Below are 22,533 nucleotides of genomic sequence, written 5' to 3'. Positions count from 1 at the left end.
GAGCATTATTGTGGGGGGGAGGGGGGGAAGAGGGGAAGGGGAGGGGGGAAGGGGGGGAAGTGAGGCTTGTCATTTCCAAAACCATTGGTTATGTTTTTAACTTTTCTCGTGCTTTTAATTATAGCTTCCTTCCTTTCTGAAAGTGTTTTAGCACCATATTCCAGCAGAGTTTCAGGTGTCTACGATCCTTAGTTATGGAAAGCAATCTAGAAGCACTACAACAAACTTCGACAGCCTATCAAGAACCATCAATTGTTCACTGTCGATAGATTATCAATAGTATACTATTGATTGTTTTTCAATAATGTACTATTGATAGCATTTCAGTAGTCCACTGGTAGTTTCTCAACAGGTTTTCTACTTTTTTCTGATAGTTTTCCGATAGTCAGATTGTTCCTCGATAATTATGCAGAAGTCACTAATTGCAATTGCGTTTTCTCTAGAGTTAAGTGAGATTTCCTGAGAGGACTCCTGTCATTCTTTGTCACCTGTCAAAAGTGCTATTGGTTGCTTTACTGTAATAGACTATCATTAACACTGTATCGATAGCTTTTTTATAGTTTACTATCGACAGTTTTATTGTAGTCGGCTATCGATAGTTCTCCAATAGCCTGTGTCAGTAGTACTGTCGATAGTTTTACGGTAGTCAACCATTGATATTACTATCGATAGTTTTAGGGTAGTCAATTAGCACTAGTGTACTATCAATCATTTCATAGATAGATTCAGCTTTCCACTATCGGTAGTTTTGCACTTCTAGTAGTGGAGTACCAATGAGCTCACTGATTTCCTCACTCTTCACTCTCAGGGATAAGTTTTTTTTTTCTTTTTCACACCCCACTTCCCCTTTCTTTATTTTTCTATAAAGGCTAAAATGTTTTGGGGTTGAAGGGTCACCCTGTTTAGCTAAAAGAGAGGGTACACAGATGAGCTGGTTGGGAAATGACACATAACTTGCCCTTTGAGGTGGGGTCAACTATGCCTCTTGGCTATATATCTGTTTTCTGCTTCGGATTGTGCTCATTGTGTTTCTGTGCATGATGCAGCTTCTTTACATTTAGGGATGCTTGACTGAAGCCATTAACCTTCATTAGTAGTATTATGCATATAAAGAAAGTAAAGTGCACGAAAAATTAGTCTGGTTTCCTGACACAGTTTTGATCCTTTTTGTGTGTTGTACTAATATTAGTAGCTGTTTAAAGTTTTAAAGTGAAGGAGCGATTTTTTGTTTTTAAATTCATGCTGTTTTTTTTTTAATAATTTTCAAAGGACTCTGAAACTATTCATTATTTGTTTTCTTGAGAGAAGACCAAATTTTACTGTCTGCCAATCTTTTTTAGCTTTAATGAGCGACAACGCACAGTACAAAAAATAAAAAAAAGCTTTGGTATTTTACGACTAAAAGTGAATTTCTAAGTAAGTAAGGCTTTTGCATAATGTTGGAGATTTAATAAGCAATAATGCACTGTACGAAAAAAAAAAAAAAAAAAGCAGCTTTGGTATTTTAAGAGCAAAAGTGAATTTCTAAGTAAGGCTTTCGCACAATGTTTGCAGGGATCCCTTTCCGAGAGTTGTATCCCACCCTCTGCCATCATTTTATATTATTGCGAGGGCGTTAGGACGAGAAAAATTCAGTGACTATAGTAACTTACTGAGTGAGAACGGCAAGACATATCTTTTGAACGTTCGGCCTCCAGTACGCGCTCCACGCCTTCCGCCGTGCCTTCGCTGCGCGCGCGCTCGAAGTGCACGAGGTGTTGTAGCACTGCCGAAGTTTCGAAGCTCGTACTGGAGGCAGGACAACTGAAGCTCCTCCCTGCCGTCCTCACCTTGTCAGTGACTATGCAGGGTATAATTTGGCACGTGACTTCCACAAGCCACAGTGCCGCCGACTGTGGCCTGTGAATTACGAAATACAAAAGAGGAACCAAGAAGTTATGCAATGTTAGATGTCGTAGAGTAGACAGTTGGGCGAGTTGGTAGTTATTGAACATAGTTACAGTTGCGCACACAGGGACAAGGACAGAGAAAGGAACACGTAGACGACAGACAAGCGCACACTCACTATTCATGTATTAACGAAAGAAGAAAAGAAAGTGGTACAGAACGCGGAATCCGCTTGAGCGTTGGCCACACAGGCACGAGGGACCACAGGCCCGAAGGCTCGAGGGGGACACATAAAATTACCCACACGAAAAAGATTTTAAGAAGGCAAGAAGGCAAAAGATTTTTGAAGCTTTTATTATCCTAAGCATGGGCGAGCGATGTGTCAGCTTTCCGTCTGTTTCATTAACAGAGGAGGAAATTGCCTTCTTAAAATCTTTTTCGTATGGGTAATTTTACGTGTCCCCCTCGAGCCCTCGGGCCTGTGGTCCCTCGTGCCTCTGTGGCCAACGCTCAAGCGGATTACGCGTTCTGTATCACTTTCTTTTCTTCTTTTGTTAATACATGAGTTGTGAGTGTGCGCTTGTCTGTCGTCTACGTGTTCCTCTTCTCTGTCCTTGTCCCTGTGTGCGCAACTGTAACTATGTTTAATGTTAGATGTATTTGGTTTGTGTCAGAATTGCGTTCTAATTTGAGCATGTTCCGATTTAATTAGCTCTAACTAATTGAATGCCAATCTAAAGTTGATTATATAAAATTGGGGATGTTTTGGTCCCACGTGCCACTTTTAGAAGAAGAAAAAAAAAAAAAAAAAAACTCGGAGGAATTGCTTGTTTTTTTGTGCAGAACCTCGGAGCCCAACCTGTTCAGCAGCTTCAGGGAAGGAAGGTGTGTACCATTTTTAGCACTGAGGCTGCCATAGCCTTCCTTTGTACTTTCTGGTGTCTGCTTTGCTTTTGAGTCTGCAGAGACCGTCAGTCTTGATTCCTCTCATTTGTTTGAGCAATATCAAATGCCCAGATCACTCAACTTAGATTTTGGAGGCACCAGCAAGAGAGGGCACTCAAGTTACAGTGTTTCTATTTTAATACTAGGATAGCCTAGTAGCAGTACCTAGACAATGGATACTTTTCAAGTAAGGAGCACCATCTGGGATCTTGTCTGCTAGCTACGAACGAAGGGCAGCCCAAGGTTCCTCCACTTGTCATAACACATTGGCATTGTGCCGTGGTATCGGTTTTTATTGCTTTTTATGCCCCATGCTACCTGTGCTCAAAAAAGAATTTTCAAAAAAGACGAAGGACGTGCAGAGATAGGTGCTGACAACGTTGGTCGTGCATGAAGGTGCCCTTCGAAAAATGGCAACAACAGGAAGCAAGAGTTTGAGGAGAGAATGTAGGCATGTGCAAAAGCTTACTGGAAAAAGGCATTTGCTTAGGAGTACAGTGCAATCCCCTTATAACAATACCACATATAATGATGTACTGCTTATAACAATCAGTTTCTAGACTAGAAACAATCGGTTTCTAGCCTAGGTACAACGATGATCACTTATAACGATTGAAATTTTTTTTTTTTTATTATCGTTATAAGTGGATTGCCCTGTAGTGTTTTACATTACAAGCCTAAAAAGTGCATTGGCATTGTTTACATGAAAATTTCCAGCAGCATTCAAAAGTCATGTTGCAGTATTAATAAATCTGGGAAAGATAACCCTCTTCCTATTTTATAAATATTTTAACTAAAGCCAGATTTCGTAGAACACTGGAATTGTATTACGATGAGGCTGCAAAAGTATATTTCACTGCTATTTTGAGGTATAACCTGTCTAACAAAAAAAGGAAACCACAGGGTGGAGGACAAGAAAGAACCTGCAGACACAATGTCCTCGCATTGTACGTCATGAAATGTTTCTTGTCGAAACATTAATGAGTTTCATATAGAATGGTCATAGCCAACTTTATTTGCATTTGCTCCGAGGGGATTACAGTGTATTTGACTAGTACTCGCTTTCTGCCTGAAACAGTTTGGGTGCTCTCCTGAAAAGGCAGATGTTACATTGTCTGCTTGGCTCACCCCCACAGCCATGGTAAATTCCAAAAGGGCATCAGGCGTCTGCTGTTGTAATAACCAATTTGTCTCTTTTGTATTCTTGAGAGCCTCTTGAGTCCCCTCAGCAAATCCAAGTGACTGTTGGCGACCACAGTGCACCAAATAATGAGCTTGGAACGTGCCAGCGAGCGGCTTCTTTCTTGCCCCAGGGCAACACCAGCACCACCCAGATGGTGGGCACAGTTCTGCAGCAGGGCCAGCCAGGGATCAACATTGTGCCCACGGTTGCCAGCAGCACCCCAATTCAGACCATGGGCCAGCCAATGGCACCGCAGACTGTCACTGTCAAAGTACGTCTTCTGCCAATCCCTGCCTCGGGAAGGGTGAGGTGTGCCGGCCACTGAACCTTAATGGCATGGGATCAATCCTGAGCAAAAAGGTCATATTCCGACATAGATTGCAACAGTATCTGGCTATAGAAGAACTTGTAGTTGGCCTAGTTGGTGAACGTTGGAAAGCGTGGTGTAAGGCGCAATAAACAACGGACACTAGAGGGAAAACAGACATACAGGCGCCTGTATGTCTGTTTTCTCTCTTGTGTCCATTGTTTTTTGCGCCTTACACCATGAGTATCTGGCTACAAGGTAATGAACCTGTAAGTACAGTCAGCGGCTCTGTGGACTGTTACAACGAACTGTCTGGCCGCCTGCTGAGTTGCAGCAAGTCATTGAGTCTCTGACTGTATACCTGATGCTCAGTTTTCTTCAGGATGGGACATTTAGAAAATCACTCTTTACTCGTCTGGAAGCTCAATCATTGGAAGCAAATGGGCAGGGAAGTGTAGGAGGAAGGAAAGACAAAGGGATAGCAATGGTTAGATTGCTTAAGTGCAGTCACTCCCATTTTGGGTGTCGGACAGGGGTGTTTCTTTGTGTGTGCTCTAATGTGGATTACACACATTTTTCACATGCTCTTGCTTCCCGGCTTCTGTACCTGTTCAGTGTTGCCTACAAATAATGTTTGAATGCAGACATGTTTGTAAGCATTGTGTAAGGATATGTGTAGAAGTGTATTTGGAACCTTATTTTACTAAATGAGCAGATGTCTAGTAGATTAAGCTTGCAGCTTAGAAAGGCTATGTGCAAGTGTCGTTACATTTCTTTTACAGGTTTTTAATTTCTTCGTTTTGTACAAATGGAGATGTTGTATCATAGTGGTATAATATGGAAAATTAAAAGCTAGCCATTGATATATAGGTAGGTGAATTTCCAAATAGTAACTCCAAATTTCCAAATAGTAACCAGGTGTAGTTTGCAGAATGTGGAATGAGATGGAAGGTGGAACTATGATGACTAGATACGGTGCCTTGTGACCGCAAAATCCATTACAAGGATTTTATATAGAAAGTTATACAAGTTCCTTGATTGTTACCCAATTAGAACTGCTTTTCATATATAGACTGAAGTCAGTCACACCTCTCAGAACACCTTTCGGGAATGTACATTTCAAGGTGGCAACTACAACCAGCACATCAGTAACGCAGCCCCTGTCCATTCAGACCACAGTAGCCAACAGCCAGTCTGCTGCTACTACTCCATCTCAGGTGAGTGCCATGCCCATTTAAATACACATATGAATATATTTTCTTGCTTCTTGGCATTGTTTCTCTGTCAGTGGCTCTTAAAAAAGAACAGATATGTAAGCTAATTTTAACTTGATTTGGTACCAAGGAGTTTGCACATTAACCCTTTGACTGTCGAGTTTTTTTTCCCAAAAAATGTTTCTCGCTGTTTTTTTGTTTTTTTTCCATAGAAATAATATTAAAAAGGATCAGTGCACATGTTTTACAGCGGAGTTGTTAAGAGCTAGTTTTTCCAGGATTGTGTCCCCTGCAAAGAAATGTCGACACAAAACCCTGGTTGCCGCCGTCACTCATAGATGGTGGTAGCTGTCCAGAGTGTTGTGTTTGCCGGTTGTCCGCTTGCCGCTGTCGCTCATAGATGGTGCAACCTTTCCAGCCTTTCCACTCTGGCTTGCCGATTTGCGGCCAGCCATTACTTCCATAGTACAGCTTCGCTGGTCTTCCTTCTTCACCAAAGTGGAAAGGCTAAAAGTTTTTCTTAATTATTTAACGGGGGCACATACTGTGCTTGCATGCTGTTTAGGTTTAAAAGCATTTAATTAAAATATTGAAGGTCAAAAGATGTCACCTTTTTTACACGGTTTTATTTTGGCACTTCCATTTCCGCAACATTCTGGCGGCTTCAGATTCCGAACCGGAGGTATTTTAAGAGCTTCTCTGTCGGATGATGAGCTCTCATCCTCTGAATTTAATTCAGAAAGGCGTTGGAAGTCTGAATTGGAAGAGCCAGTGCTCACATTGGCACTACCGCCAGAGCAGCCGGTATGTGAAGTGAGCACCACGTGTGCGGAGCGTCGAATTCGAAAACTATAAATAGCCCAACAAAGTGAAACACTGTGTGAATATAATGTTTATAGTTCACCAAAGACATAACAAATAGCTACACCTTCCGCTGTGTGCTCAGTTTCGCGTTTAGGTGGGCACTTTCAAATGTGTTATCACCGCCGTACGTGTACGGTGACAACCGTCAAAAGGTTGAATACCACTTTGTGATAGGTCAGTTTATAGATTTTTCTGAATTACTCCTGGGGCGAAGTAACCATTACTTGCAGCACAATTTTCAGTGTATTAGCCATCCCTCAGTGACTGCGGGTGTGGCTGCAGGCACGCTTGCATTCATTTTGACACATAACTCTTCTCCACTTTCTTCAGATGTCGCCAAACACTGCCAAGAAAAAATGCAAGAACTTCTTGTCCACGTTGATACGACTGGCCAGCGACCAGCCCGAACAAGTGGCATCGAACGTCAAGGGCCTCATTCAAGGGCTCATTGTAAGAGTCAATTTTTGTCAGATCCTAGCCTCTTGTGTTTTCAGTAGCAATCCATGTAGGGATGCATTCTGACACTCGCTCATTTCCCAGGATGGAACAATTCAGCCTGAAGACTTCACGAACCAGCTTCAGAAAGAGCTTAACTCTTCACCACAGCCATGCCTTGTACCTTTTCTAAAAGTAAGCTACTACGGGGGTTACGTGCAATTTGTTTGCAGCATGCTCACGATTCCTCACTCGGTGGTTTCAGAAAAGCCTTCCATACTTGCGGCACTCCCTGATGACCAAGGAGCTGACTATTGAAGGGGTGCGGCCGCCTCCACAGGGTGCAGTCACGCTCCCGTCGACGCCTGCCATCATCCCAAACATTCAGGTAGGGAGAGGCTTGAGGGTTTCCTCAGAAATGCGTTGTTCCACTTGGAGGCCTAATTTTGCGCAGAAACAGTTGGAAAACATTTGGGGTGGCTCGACCGGAATATATATAAGGCCACCAATAGAATGGTCTTATTTCCATGTGTTCTTACTGGAAGCTTGCAAAACACTAAACACTAGAACATAAAGTTTGTGTCTACATAGGTGTTGCTCATTCCCAGGTCTATTTTGTCCTCGGTGCTTTGAGCGATGGAGCGAGACAGCTCTGTTCTCCAAGGAGGATTCCCACCTAAGGGTGTTTTTCTAAGTGAAGTGGCGTTGGAACAGGTGGGGAAGGGGGCAGGGCAGGCAATCCCCCCCCCCCCCCCCCCCCCCCCCCCAAGATATTAAAAAAAAAAAAAAGTTAATGTACACAATAGCGGGGAGGGAACAGAAAACCACTCTTGCTCCCCCATCCCCATCTCCGATATACAGTCGCCGACCGATTTTTCGGACTTGCAGGGACTGAAAAAACGTCCGAATAATAGAGCAGTCTGAAAAATCAGCAGATTAGAAAACTTGCCTTTATTATGTCTATAAGCGGGCTTTAAAAAGTCGTAAATAGTGCCTTGCTTCAGGTTAGGCCTACGCACCTTGTTTTAGGTTAAGCCTCCGTTTGCATTGGGCAACTTTCTGTTAGCTTGAGAATCGCTGCCTTCTTTTCTAGCGTTATGGTTGAGTACTTTTCGCGCTTCTTAGCGACACATCGTGGTGGTGGAAGAACAGATGGGCAATGATGTCCAAGCCAGCGTAGTCCGAAAACACGATTCACTGAGACGAGATCGAGATGAGAGGCGCAAGTCCATGACTGCAATGGCGAATGAACAAAGCAAAATAAAAACAACAATGATGATGATAATGATGTGTGACTGGAGAAAAAAAAAATGACCGCATGTCCATGTGGTGAATGATGTTGATTGGGGCGAAGCTCTGGTGGTGCTGACGATACTGATTTTATTGTTCATAGGTAGTGCTGAGCTCCGGGTTGCGTTTCGACTTCATTATTACTGCTTTATGGTTGGTGAAATGCAGAGCCAGTGGTTCTTCTAGCGGATCAGCTGGGATCCGCTAGAAGCCGTGGGAACGCATCTCCACCGCTTAAGTCAATGGTCCATGTCAGAAAGAGAATGTGTGGTATGGAACGTGGTTATATACGCATTTGAGCATTTGACCGCAGCGCCCTCTCGTCTATAAACATTGAGCCAATGCATGCAAAGTTTAACGAGATGATATACGCATTTGACCGCAGTGCCCTCTCCTGTATAGACGTTGAGCGGCTACATGTAACGTTTCATCCATGACAGAAACCCCAGCTCTTGAGTTACTACATCTCAAAGCCCCCTACTCGTCTCGCAGTCGTGGGCGAGTGGTTAAGGTGATGGACTAGAAATCCATTGGGGTCTCCCCGCACAGGTTCGAATCCTGTCGACAGCACAAACATTTTTTCTTTTTATGTGAGCACAGACCCAGGACGGACGGATGGACGGACGGACGAGGCTAGATTCCAAGAAGCTTCGCCCCTAAAAATTCCAAAGACACCTAAGCACTTCTTATGAGTTGTGAATGTGAAAGCATGAATGTCCGACGATGTGGATGCTAGAGGCGGCGCCATGTTCGTTAGCGTCGAGACGAGCAGAAGCACCGCCGACGATGTAAATCATGGAGGCGACGGCATGTTGGTCGACGGCGAGACGAGCAGAAGCCTCCGAGCGCGCGCAAACATGTCCCTTTTAAGGGGGCACACCCCCTAGGGGGGTAAACTTTTGAACCCTTGTCTTAAAATTAATGAAATTTACAGGGTAGGCTGGTGGTCATGCTAGAGGGTGTATAACAGAATTTCAGGTCTGTCGGTTAAAAGAGAAGGAAATAAGAGTAACTTTTATCAGCAACACGCCTGCGTTTAGTTAATCTATCGTCAGAAAACTATTGCGATATTAAAGATTTTTATTTGCTAGATATGTAGCAGAATGCCTAGAGGGTGCGGCTATTTAACATTTTTTCTAAAAAGTAATCCATTTTTATAAATTTTCTTTTCTGCAAAATTGGTCAACTTTTTTGTCTTCTGTGCCTTCGACAAAATGCCAACATTTTTTACAAAAGACATCCGTAAAGTGACAAAAAAGTTCCATAGCCGCATTCCTTATTAAATTTCAGTCAGGAAAAGGGAAGAATGAGCTTTTCTTGTTTTGCCATTATCAAACGATAGATTGACTGAAATGGAATTTATACCAAAAAGTGGAACGGAGAAAAAGGTGTTCAAAGTGCTCCAAACCCTACCTTTTCTATAGCTTTGGTGGACAGAAAATAATTTATAAAAAATTAACTATACAGTGAAAATTAATGAAACTTTTTGGGAATACTCTCTAGATGTTGGTGGATGTAAAGATGCCATTTTTCAAAATCAACTTTTTTTGCAGAAATTTTTTTTTCTGGGCAGTGTCTCCCCTTAACCGGTGCGGGGCCCGTAGTGACATGGGGTTGCGGCGGTTAGTTTTATCGGCATGCTGGCTGCTCGGACACGCAGTGCCATCTGGTGGCAATCGTTGAAACTGACGTGCGCAGCGGCCAATGGGAGCCCCGTCGTTGTGCACGAGCCAATGGAACCTTTGGGATCAGGGAAACTAGGTGCCGTTTTTGCGCTTCAAACTGATGACGTCAGGTCACTCCATGGGACCCCCCCCAATTAATGCTTTCTCATTAAAAAGCTGTTCAGCGTCACCTAGCAGTAGGACTTAGCAGTATTTAAGTAGTGCTGCCAAACCAAGCTAATCCATATGCAGCCAACATAGATTCCAAAATTGCCGCTTTTCAGTGGTGTTTCCCGCTGATGCGACGATTTTGTTCGAAAAACCGAACTTTCGGATTTCAGGCTGTCCGAAACATCAGTCGTGAATGTGCACTATTTTTATCGGGTAGGTCACGGTTCCTCCTTTAGGTCTGAAATATCAAACAAGTCCGAATTATTGGCGTCCGAAAAATCAGTCGGCGACTGTAGTTCTGACGCCTCTGACAATGTGCCTGTGCTGGTGAAGGGATATGGGTAGTTCGTGGCTTTTGGAATATCAAATAAAGGCAGCCCAATGCAGAAATAGTTTTTCATAAATTAATTTATGTCTAAAAAAAAAAGAAAAAACGGGAAGAGGGAAAAAGAATTTGAAGGAGAATGAAACGAGAGAAGTTTGCGAGGGAACATCCCCCCACCCCCCCCCCACCTTGTTCCGTTTACGGGGTATTGAAACTGTTTTCAGGAAAGGGTTGTACAAAGTGCAGTAGGACAAGGAATCCCTATTGGTTAGAGGAATGGTACTATATTTTTTTACTTGGATATTGCCATTATCATATTGGTAACGAATGGGTCATGCTTGTAGTCAGCCCATTGCTTTTTCTCTTTTTGTTTAAAGAGTTATCCTGGGTAACAAAATATTCATAATCCCTTCCCGAATCTTGTTTGCATTTATTGTATGATTATGGGCAGATACTACTTCGTCAGCATTTTATGGCACAACCGGGGTGTGGCTACCCGTGGTCATAGACCAGAGCGCAACCATCCAGCCGGCGTGCGTCCCTGACAGCTCGACAACATCTCAATGTGGGCGCCTGTGTACACTCTTTTTTCGCAGCAAGTGGCGGGGGTGACCCGTCCAGCCATGCCCCATGCAGCCACCCAGGTGCGGGTGATGACTCCTGTGACGGGAGGCTTGGCGGCTCAGCTCGCAGGGCCTGTGGGACTCCAGGGTGTGTTGGCGCAGCATCAGAGACTCGTCACGGTAACTGCCTCCCACCCTCCCTTCGTCGCTTTCCGGTGCTTTTTTACTGGAACAGGAGAACTCCGACACTGTGTGCTATTTGTAGTTTCTCCCAAAGATGAGTATAAGCCTGTTTTTCTCAGCCAGGTGGTGTCGTAGCATCTGCAAGACGCAACCACGAAAGATGTGCTGTAGCTTCCACCAGCGTCCGCGAGGCATGACCATTTAAAGCCAACATAAAACGGTGTCTGGTGTCCAATTGTGCATTCCACTGACATCTGCAAGCACTTGTCAGCGTCTGTCCATGCGTGGAAACAGAGCATATGAAAGAACTAAACATTTGTTTTAATCAACGAAAGAACAGTGCTACTTCACCTTTAGCATCCTATCAAAATGCTATGATGATTGCCTTTAAACTTTTTTGTTTGTTTTTGTTTTCTTTCAGAAATTCATATCAATGTGGGCAAGCCTCGTGGCACACAATCGAAAAGCGATCTAACAATCTCCAATTTTGTTTGCCAGGGCACAGCTCAAAACTTGAGAGCTACTGCCTAGTGCCATTATAAACGGGAAAAAGAAACAGTTTCGTTATTACTGAAAGGGCTCAGCCGAAGAGTTACTTCGAGTTCTTTACAATTTTTTTAAAGATGGGAATGTGTTGCTTGTGCCAACAAACAAACGCTGGTTTTCTCGGCTCTCTAGAAATGGCCGTCGAGAAGCTTCGGGCGATAAAGCTTCCAGAGAGGTTTGTCTGCTAGCTTCTAAACAATGTTACAAAAGTGTTGTGACGCGCCGCAGCCACGACCCACGACAACGGTGGTGGGGCCAGGGACCAAGAGCCTGCTGGTTGCCAAGACGACCAACCTGACAACGGCGCTGTCTCCAGCCACGATGGGGACCATTCAGACCAAGGCAGCCACTCCGATCGTGGCCAGGACCCCCGTGACGGCGCTGAAGGAAAAACGCACTTACTCCTCGCTCAGGTACTTCAGCCCTATGGAACAGTCCAGTGTTTGGCGAGTGCCGTTTGTGAAAACGCTGCTTTGTCACTTCTCAAAACCGTTCTTGTTGTGTCGGGGGGTGAATGAAGACGGCTGGTGGCGCAGCACTCTCCGGCAACCGTGTTGCCGTGTTGCGGGAATTTTAAAATAGCCTTTTGCGTGTCATTGGCATTGTTTCCAATGTTGTTCGAGGAGAAATGTTCCGGGGTCAGGGTCGGTGATGTTGTCTTGAGAAAGAGACACCAAGGGGTCAGGAAAGACGAAGACATTGGTCGATGTCAGTTTTTAAGGCTGATGTTGATTCTCTTCTAAACTTTTTTTTTTTTAGTTCACATTTTCATTTCTCAGAAAGATAGTCTTGCCCCAGTGTTTGTGCTGAAAGTAAGTACAATTATTTGTGGCAGCGAGAGTGTGCAACAGAGTAAGTTTAGGACAAGGAGGGTAGAGAACTATGCTAGAACATTAGGTGAGTGAGGGTATTTGCATCTAAGTCAGGTGATTGTGCTCTGCTTAGTAGAACATTTTTAATTTTTCTTCTAAAGTGTTACATTTGAGAATTTTTTTTTTATTGCATGACAGAAATGTGTGCATTTTTGTTCCAGTTGGTGACCACTAGGCATCACCTTTCTAAAGCATTATTGAAGACAATTTATATGTCATAGTTTCCTGGGAGATGGCCAGCACGGAAAGATAGCCAGCACGGAAAGATAGCCCATGCCTAAACATTGCGTTACTGGGTTGATGTGATTTGTGCACCGGGCCAGACAGTATGAGTTTTGAAACAATAGCTACTTCCTTTGACAATTCAGAAGGCAGTTGACTAAACAATGAAGTTCTTTCTTTGTCAACTAATTCAATGCTCATGGTGTGGTCTACGGTAGCTGATGTAAGCATTAGTGGACAAGGAGGCTAGTATAGAATTATTCGGTGAGGAGGTGGGAGAAGAGGGAAGGGAAGGGGAGGGGAGGGGAGGGGAGGGGAGGGGAAGGGGAAGGGAGATAGACAAAACAAAGTGGTCTATCGAGATCTTTTTTTTTTTCATTCTTAATATTTTTTTAAGAACCCAATGCCGAAGTCATGACGCCCGAATTGCAATTTGCAGGGATGACGACGACATCAACGACGTCGCTGCCATGGGTGGAGTGAACTTAGTGGAAGAAAGTCAGAGAATCCTTGCATCGAACGCTGAGATTGTGGGCACTCAGATACGGTCGTGCAAGGATGAAAACTTTCTCTTCACAAACCCCCTGCAGAGGAGGATCACAAGTGTAGGTGAGACCCAGCATGACCCTTTGTTTGTGGTTCTGGCTCTCATGCGGGTCATTGGGGCCTCCGGGCCTTTCAGCCGTCAAGTATGGCATCGAAGAGATCCCGTCCGATGTGGTTGCCCTCATCTCCCACGCCACGCAAGAGCGGTTAAAATCGCTGGTTCAGAAGCTGGGAATCGTTGCTGAGCACCGGCTGGAAAACATCAAGGTGAGGAGAACTGCGCCGGTCTTGGCCGAGTGCTTTAATATCCCGGCTTGGTGCCTCTAATTTGTCAAGAAACTGGGGTGTGTGATGCCTACTAGGTGTCCGAGTGTAAAGGGTAGGGAAAAGTCTTGAATACGCCCATTTTCTACCCGTATCTATCATGGTTGGACAAGATATATGCAAAACGAAAGACATGCCCGACACGCTTGTGAAACACGGTGCTTCTAGCACCCTGTTTTACCTCACTGCTGCGCAAGATAAACCATGGTTTGTCACTTGCGCACACGTCAAAAGCGGTGCGGAGTGTTGTATAGTATTTGGAGGGTCGTGGCTGGATATCCTCGTGCATATCCTTGTTGTCTTGTTCAGAGCTCTGAATCTGAAACCAGTGAAAACATGCGATTGAACAAAAAGGAAAAATGTTTCAGCACTAATGCTGCATAAACATTTTCTGATGCCAGTCGTTCATTTAACTTGGTGTCTTCAGAGCCATCAAGGGCAGTCAAAAAGCTACACTGCTTGCCGTCCACAATGACGTGACGTCCAGTTGCATTCGCGTTCAGTCCTGGTTTTGGTACGATGGCCTTGACTTCCTTTACCGTATTCCTCATTGCGCCCAGTCAATCGGCAGAGAGGAGGTCGGTAGCAATCACATCCATCAAAATGTACAGAGAAGAAGCAGACACAAGGTGGGCAAATACTCACGTTAATTCCTCCAGCTTTTTGGATCTTTCTATTCACTGAAACATGTTCTAGAATCAGTACATTATATAAAAGGGCATTACAATTTGTCTACCTTCAGTAAATACCATTCAGAGTTATTCCTTGACATTCATAACCTAGAAACACACTTTAATTTCTTTCTCTATGCAGTGGCAGTTGCAGAAAAAAATTTGAGAAAAAAATGAGCATCGTTCACCCCCTCAACTTGTGCCGGAACAAGCGGCCCCTGATCTGGAGCCTATTATATGGCCCTAATGTTTATCATAGCCATGCGCTAGGGTTGGTAAAGCACAGGGCATGTGCTGAGTTCCACACATTGTTAAAATTCGGCTATTCCTGGCATTTCAGCAATGGGACACGAGCTGCTACCTGAACTCATGTCGAGGCATTGATTGTCACAAGCCCAAATCGAATGCTCGCGCAGGGCTCGTGTTCATTGCATGAACTGCGTTTATATACAGGGTCATCGAGATGAATTTGGACTTTCTCCAGATTTTGTCTCTTAACAATACAGTGAAGCTAACCGGTCGTATTGCACTTCTGCGGCCATGTGAATCGACAGCAGACCATCGCATTATAAACAGTTCGCGACTTGCTCAAAGATTAGTGGGGAATACGACCGGAGGGCAGCAATACTTGAATCGCTTCACGCCGTAAAGTCGCCTAAGCAAATCATTGCATGGTATGGCTACAAGAAGACGCAAGTTCACAGCATTGCCAAGACATTCAGATAATCTGTCAGCCAGGAAGACGTTGCAGCAGACCAAGCAAAGCACTGAAAGTGGTTGATATTCATTTTATCTTTGCCTCTTTGTGTTTTCCTGAATATAGTGAATTTTACGGATTCATTTCGATGACCCTGTATATTGTCTCCGTAGGGATTGCAAAGCTTGATAACAAAATCCTGGGGATCTCATTGTTGACAACGCCAACAATGCAATCCCCATAGATTCGTCATCAAGTTTAGCAAAGGAGAGGCTGAAAGAAGACGTCCACTTTTATCTTTAAAATAAGCGGCGAAAAAGAAGCCTCTTGGTCAGTGGCATTGCGTGAGACTATACTTGGGTCCCACTAGTTTCAGTAAGCTTGTGTAAAGTGAGAAACATTCCTACCCAATTACGTTGCATAGCCCCTTTAAATCTAGTGGCTGTCTGTTAGCCGGCTGAATGCCGTAGTATGTTTTGATATTTTTTCAAGAACTTATTTTATGATGCTACACAATTCTTTTGGTTGAGAAGGTGTCTTGGAATCTTTCAGAGTGACTCTCGGTACGAAGTGACCCAAGACGTCAAAGCACAGCTCAAGTTTCTGGAGGAATTGGATAGGTTAGAGAAGAAAAGGCACGAAGAGCAAGAGCGTGAAATCCTTCTTCGAGCTGCAAAGGTAAGCTTGACTTATCAAACCTCGAGCTACTTTGTGTCCCAGTAAAGGGAAGCAGGCAATTTAGTATAGGCATTCTTAGGACACCACCTTGCTTGGAGTTTAAGAATGTCCTTTCAGACCAGAGTTAAGAATTGTTTTCTTTAGGTGTGCCAAGGACCTGCAGGTACTTTCCTAAACTGCCATGGATTAAATTTGAAAAGATAATGAATGGAGGGTTTGATGCGAGTGTTAAATTTTGGTTTAGTGTGTATTTGTTGGTAAATGACAAATTTTTGTTATAGTAGTTAATTTATTTTTGTTGGTATAGTAGTAAATACTCCAAACGTGACAGGTCATACCTCAGTCATTTGTCTTGAAGAGCACAGAACAAGAAATAATTAATTGGGTCTGGAAAAATATACTTGTTAGCACAAACAAGCGAATGCTTTTTTTTTTTTTTCCTCAAAGGGTGATGCAGTAAACCACGTTGCCAACTGATTACAAGAGGTTTGATGGTGGGAAAAGCGTACTTAGCTCATTCACTGAGAAGTGTGAAAAAATGCTCTACATACTCTGTTCAAGACAACCTGCGTGACCTGAAAATCTGTACCACTTGTGACTTCGCACCATTGGTGCGAAGTCACACATGTTGGTTTTGGGCTATTTTGAAATTCGAGACAATGAATAGCATACAGCAAAGACTAAAGTCCGGGTATTCAAAAAATGCAGTTTGTTTCGGTTGCTCAAAAAACAGCCAGAGTACCCCCTTAAAATTAAATTGCTCGCTACAAGCGTAACAGAAAGTCCCCATAGGAAAGTCTCCAAAGAAAAAGAAAGTCACCATTTACCGCTTGGGCAGTAACCTAAAGCATTGAATTTTGTCCGTCTATATTCTGTCCGAGTAAAATGCGGAAAAGTGCCAGTGTTTTATTTGTGCACAGTCTACATCATGATTGTGACTTTGTTTGAGTTTTGATATTGTAGTTACCATTCAGGTAATAGTAGTAGTACCATGGAAGAATTGTATCAGATTGGATAGGTGCTACATATTTTCTTTTTTTGGGCTTCTAATCGAGAATTTTGAAAGGGATGTTTTGTTTGCTTGCTTTTCCACAGAGCCGCTCAAAAATGGAGGACCCAGAGCAGCTGAAACTAAAACAGAAGGCAAAAGAGGTGAACATGCATGCTTTTAGGAAGGTTGGCCAGGCCTTCTAAGTTCCCCTTTTTGTTTTTTGGACGGGAAGCAATGTTTTTAGAGCTCTTGCACATCGCCCTTCGGCAGTTACATTCGCTTCGAATTAAGAAAATAAAACCAGCATGGTTTATCATGACATTGAAATACAAGTTAAAGACTATCTAAAAAAAAAAAAAAAATGTGGAAGGTAAAGAAGAGCAAATGTAATTAAAGGCTGATTTGCGGCAGCATCAGCGACACCATTCTCCTGTCGCAGGAGAACTGTCATAATAAAAGGAAGGGATTGACAACAGCCGAAGCACCGCAAGGGTGAAAAGAAAAACTTGATTTAATAGAATCGCCCTGGCGAGACAGCTGGGCTTCTTGTAGGGCGATCCAGTGACAAACAGTTGCATAATTTTTCTTCATGCGGTTCCTGGGTTTCTATCAGCCGCTGGTACATGTTCTTTGGTAATCTGTCGGTTGCAGAATTACTACAGTAGAACCTCGTTGATATGTTTTGAAGAAACCGTGAGAAAAGAAAAACTTATTACCCGGGAAAACGTACAATCCAAACTTACCATTTCTAAACACACACACACACACACACAAAAAACAAGCAAAAAAATCAGTAGTTTAAAAAAGCATTTCTGCGATGGCGTCACGAAAGCGACGCCATCGCAGAGTGAAACGAGCCTACACGGCACAGGAAAAATGGTGAAATGGGATGGCACTGGCTTGGGGCGGAACGCGAAACCAAAGCTGCCAAAGCGTTGGCGAAACTTGATAAAGGAACCAGAGCTGAACCAATGCAAAGATAGAAACAAAGAAATGCCAGATTCATTCATTTACTGCTTTTCTACTACTCCCTTGTGCGTCCTAATCTAGAGTTGCTCTGCGCACTCTTGCAGTCGATGCTTTCAACCCTCCGAACAATGCCTCAAACTGCTTGCTGGAGTTATCAAGAGTGACCCATAATCATGTGTCTACTTTGGAAATGCTTGAAAAGCCATAAGCGAGCGGACTGCTCCGGTGTTGACAACTGAAGTGAACATGCGCTCGCACGGGTGAAGCTCGATTGGTAGATAGCTGTATTTGGGTTTGATCTTTATGCTACTGCTTTGGCTACTTCGGTTGCTCGCTACGACAGCATTCGTGCCACTTTCGCCAGTGTTAGCACTTGAAGAGAGGAAAATGAATGACAGCATCAGATGGACGCGTTGTTGTCCATCTGATGCTGCAGTTAGTACGCCGACGAAGCGGTGCGGACGCTAACCGCCAACAGCCGAGAACGCTGGCGAAGAGTGCCGAGGTTCTCGCCCAAGCCGCCCGAGTTGCAATCAAGATGCGTAAAGTATGTACTTAAAATCCTTTGTTAATATCTTATGGGAAGGATTTTTTGACTAATCAAATAATGAGCTCAGACAGTAAAACTGCGCTGTGTGTTTTGTAATCCCAATCAAAACGCCCCTGAGCACCTGGAGGGCTTTCGGAAATTGCGGCAAACAATAGGCGCTGCGGTGAGGTTATCAGCGGGCTGACCCGCAGACCGCTCTGCATGTGTGCGCCGAGTCGTATACCCCAGAGGACGGCTGCTTGGCGCTCGTTCGTTGAGACCGGATGTTCGGAGCTCCGAATATGCGAGTGCAAAGTTGATAGCCGAGAAACGTATAACCCGATCGATATTTGGTGGAATGTTGAGCATACTTTTCGGGAAATAGTGTTATCCGAGAGCATATGAACTGGAAAAAAAAACAGCGCAACTCTTTAGACGTTTCCCGTGCCCTTACTCTTGAATATGAGCCGGGACGTATCAATGAGGTTCTACTGTACTTTGGGGAACCAAACTACATCTTTGTATACCTTCACACTTTCAAGGGATCCAGGGATGCTAATTTGTAAGTGTGCATCGGTTTCACATAACTAATTGAAGTAATCTCCTAATGTTTGCTTTTTGTTTTTCATTGCCACAGTAAAAATTAAATTTATAATTCATTTTTCTCATTAAAATGCTTCGTACAGATTCAAGGCATTCTTAGTTTGATACATTTCAATTCATAGTAGTACTGACTGCATAGAGCAACTGGATGGGTGCCCGAAGAAGTTGCATAATGTTGCGCATTGAAAATATCAGCCGTTGAAAACACTGGGTATGCACATCAGATAACCACAAAAATTGGTCAAATGATTGCAGATACCATTTTGAACACTCGAGTTCTGTAACGCTGTGCACAATCGTACGAATTCCTAGCTTCATGTGGCCTTGCATTTTCTTTGGAGGGGTACCCGCCTATCGGCACCCCTCGGAGTGGCACGTTCTGTATTAAAAACAGTGCACATTGAATGTATTAGGAAGATTTGGTAATGAATAGAAGTACCCTGGCTATTCAGGCAGGCGATTACTATAAACAGTGTTTTTTTTTCTTTTTGCGTGTGTTTCTTAATTACTGCAAATTTTTTTGGTAGCATAACTGTTTCTCCTAAAAGTTAGTTGGTCCATCATGGTTAATGCATAGCTCATAGGAAATTGGTCATGAACCCAGCAGATGTATGAAACAAAGTGGTTTATAGTACAAAATGCCGAAAGTAATTGTAATGTTTGAATTTTTAGGATGCTTAGGGCCCGTAGAATCAGTTATGTCCAAGAACAGACGATCGCAGAATCCTCTTTAGTGCCCCTTTAAAGAACCTTGCATGCTTGTGAAGAAACTTGATATGCACTGTCATTTTCTTTTTTCCCCAGATGCAAAAAGCAGAAATGGAGGAGATGAGGCAAAGAGAAGCGAACATGACTGCCCTTCTGGCCATCGGCCCCCGGAAAAAGTTGAAGACGGACAACAGTGCAGGCGCTGGGGTGAGCAGCCATTCACATTTTCACTCGTATCTTGCTGGACTGGGAAGGGGGACGAATTGGCACCACATTTTATTTGCTTTCAACTCCAAACAAACAAATAACATCAAGCATCCAAAGTGCACTCGCGTACGATATGAAAAAGCCCAGACGAGCGCGTGGCTTGCAAGGCTTGCCGAGCTATCTATCAAAATGAAGCCTAACCATTACCGAGGCTTCAGCAGCTGTTCAATTTTTGTCGTCACTCTCCACTTGACAAGTTGTTGCCGAGTTAATGTTCAAAATGTCAACATATTTTATAAAAGACATTCGTGAAGTGCCGAAAAAATTCCATAGCCGCATTTCTTAATAAATTTCAGTCACGAAAAGTGAAGAACGAGCCTTCCCTGTATTGCCATTATCAAACGATAGAGTGACTAAAATGGAATTTTATACCAAAAAGTGGAACGGAGAAAAATGCGTTCAAAGTGCTCCAAACCCTACCTTTTCTTTAGCTTTGGTGGACAGAAAATAATTTATTACAAATTAAATAAGCAGTGTAAACTAGTGAAAATTTCTAGATGTTGGTGGATGGTAAATATGTCATTTTTCAAAATCAACTTTTTTTGCAGAAATATTTTTTTCTAGGGAGTGTCTCCCCTTAAAGGGGCCCTGCAAGCACTTTTTTTATTGGTTTTAATTTGCACCGAACCTGAGCGCACTGACCGTAATAACTTAATGAAACCTTTCTTTTCTCGAATTTCACTTTATTTTAAAAGTTATAGGCAAATCAAAATTACAAAATCAAGCAAAAAATAACCTCCCTCATGACGTCCTTGGTTGCTTGAGTGGCCGTGAACTAGAGGAGGGGTAGTAGGCTCATCGCGAGCGCTCACGGCTGCCGCACTCTGTGTCGACGGCGCGAGAGGGCGCCACTGAAGCGTGTTCTGGATAGGCTGTATACAGCGGGCTGCCAGAGCGGCTCTCATTGCATTTGCTGCACGATTAAACACTAATTCGGCATGACACTTCATTGGCCACAAACGACAGCAAACACGGTGTGAAGATCAGTTCAGAACGGGAGCCACTTCTCGCTGCCGTACCGCGAAACGGCCAAAACGCCAGACAAAGCTGCTCGCTGAAGGCCTTGGGAGCGCTCGGAGCCGGTCGGATCCTCCAGTCCGTAAACGACCGCAGCACCGCCGCATTCATCCGGGACCTTTCCGTGTCGGCGCCTGATCCCGCTACTCGTTTCTAGTATGCGCTGCCTTTTCCACCGCTTGGTGGCAAGTATGTCGACGGGTCATTTCTTGTTTCCGTACTTTATAAACTGCATTTGTTTCTTTTCTGATCTAAAATACTGAACAAAAACTACTTTTATAAATAATTGAAATGGTTCGTGCCACTTATATTTTGTATTTCGACTAAAAAAAAAGCTTTTAGCGGCTCGGACCAGTAGTAAGCCCAGGACCAAAGACATCACATTTCGCGCGCTTTCGGTACTGCGGGTCGCCCCCGTAGGTGGAGGAGGTTTCCGCGTCGTCCGGTTAAAATATGATGCACTGATATTTAGTTACTCTCTCCGTGCCCGCTGGCTTGCCCGAACCCCAGGAGACGTGGAAACCTCAAAAAAGGTAAACGCTTAAATATGATGGCAGGGCCCCTTTAAACCAGCAGGCGACAGTTTAAAAGATCAGATGGCCATTTGAACGTTAAGATGCACTGAACAGGGTCCGCGGGTGGTCCGGACATTTCGACAGTTTTCCCGCGTTCATGTTTGAATAAAACGTATAAATCTGACGACCAGAAATACCCGTGAATTCAACCCAAAGTGCTTCCCACACAAGCAGTCATGGTCCGACGGCGTCTGGTTTTCCCTTTTCACGGCACCTATTTGTGGTGTACCGGTTAATTTGGGATAATGCAGGATATATTTATTTGACTGATAGGTTACAATCGATTGAGAATCGTCTTGTTTGGTCTGCGACCGCACCCAGTCTGCTCCTTTCCAGGCGTCACATTCTTCTTTGTGGCTCGCTCTCCCCGCCGGTGTCTCTGGTTGCATCAGCCCTCTGTTACCTAGGCTATAGGTCGTATTCACTATGCGTGGCAAACATGCACACAATACTACACGGCAAGCTTCATGTTTTCACAGGCCCAACCGCGTAGGTGGCTGGCGCGTCCGTGTTGATCTTTTGAGAAGAGGAGGGCTGCCCTCCTTGCCTTGGTCACGTGTGCCATTAAGCGGTGTGGCTGGTGAGCTTGAAGTGCTTGCCTCCGGTGTTGCAGGATCGTTTTGACTCTCTTGAACCGTAGTTCGAAAGTCGTCACTGCAATTCGGAGACGGTGAACCGTTTCGCTGACTGAAGCCACGGGAAGGGGCAAACATTTTCTATGTTTTTGCGGCCTTGAGGCTATCGCCTTGATTCGGAGATATTCCCTCTTCCTCCTTGGGTACATGTCTCAGCTGTTCAATGTGCTGTTTCCAGGTATTTCCGCCGTTTGTGCGATTCTCATGTGTTCGGTTCCCTAGAACTCGGCCGACGACACCTTTCGACCATTTCTTACCGTTCCTGTAGCCTTGCCCATCTTGCCCAGATCTGGTCGTTTTGATGTAAGTGTTGTTCTTTAGAGTAGCGCGAGGTGTGCTGCTTCGCCTGTTTTGATCGCACGACATCCGTTATTGATGGTCTAGGAAAATTGAACCTTGTGCAAAATTCGTCTCCTGTCGTCATTTTGGCAGGTGTTGAGCCAGTTGTCGTGTGCGGGGTCGTCCGGTATGCCACCAAGAAGTTATGGCATGCCTCTTCCATGCTCAGCCCCGACTTCAGGCTTGCGTTGACTGACTTCTTGAATGTTCTTACAAAGTTTTCTGCCGCACTATTTGTTGCAGAATGGTTCCTGGGTGAAAATGACTGCTGGAATCAGTTTGTCATGAAATCCCGGAATTTGCTTGACTGGAA

General features: G+C 44.1%; 1 protein-coding gene across 13 annotated transcripts in view; it reads left to right on the top strand.

The window, feature by feature from the left end:
* LOC8035852 (transcription initiation factor TFIID subunit 4) overlaps positions 1 to 22,533 on the top strand; it is a 62,374-nt gene that overhangs the window by 24,906 nt on the left and 14,935 nt on the right. For 4 of the 13 annotated variants that reach the window (XM_040503502.2, XM_040503505.2, XM_040503507.2 and 1 more), the window contains 14 exons: positions 2,731 to 2,772; positions 4,146 to 4,286; positions 5,447 to 5,539; positions 6,731 to 6,850; positions 6,941 to 7,030; positions 7,101 to 7,223; positions 10,882 to 11,028; positions 11,806 to 11,990; positions 13,111 to 13,280; positions 13,354 to 13,484; positions 14,102 to 14,170; positions 15,462 to 15,587; positions 16,683 to 16,739; positions 19,484 to 19,594. In XM_040503502.2, coding sequence (XP_040359436.1) covers positions 2,731 to 2,772; positions 4,146 to 4,286; positions 5,447 to 5,539; positions 6,731 to 6,850; positions 6,941 to 7,030; positions 7,101 to 7,223; positions 10,882 to 11,028; positions 11,806 to 11,990; positions 13,111 to 13,280; positions 13,354 to 13,484; positions 14,102 to 14,170; positions 15,462 to 15,587; positions 16,683 to 16,739; positions 19,484 to 19,594 — 1,605 coding nt within the window. Of the gene's footprint in view, positions 1 to 2,730; positions 2,773 to 4,121; positions 4,287 to 5,446; positions 5,540 to 6,730; positions 6,851 to 6,940; positions 7,031 to 7,100; positions 7,224 to 10,881; positions 11,029 to 11,805; positions 11,991 to 13,110; positions 13,281 to 13,353; positions 13,485 to 14,101; positions 14,171 to 15,461; positions 15,588 to 16,682; positions 16,740 to 19,483; positions 19,595 to 22,533 lie in introns of all 13 variants that reach the window. The other 9 variants (XM_040503512.1, XM_040503510.2, XM_040503509.2 and 6 more) reach the window with 3 other exon arrangements.

This window comes from Ixodes scapularis, unplaced genomic scaffold, assembly GCF_016920785.2.
Source record: "Ixodes scapularis isolate PalLabHiFi unplaced genomic scaffold, ASM1692078v2 PGA_scaffold9__187_contigs__length_104089568, whole genome shotgun sequence".
Lineage (NCBI taxonomy): Eukaryota > Metazoa > Arthropoda > Arachnida > Ixodida > Ixodidae > Ixodes > Ixodes scapularis.
Note: the sequence above shows the minus strand (reverse complement) of the source record. Positions and strands in the feature narration are given on the sequence as shown.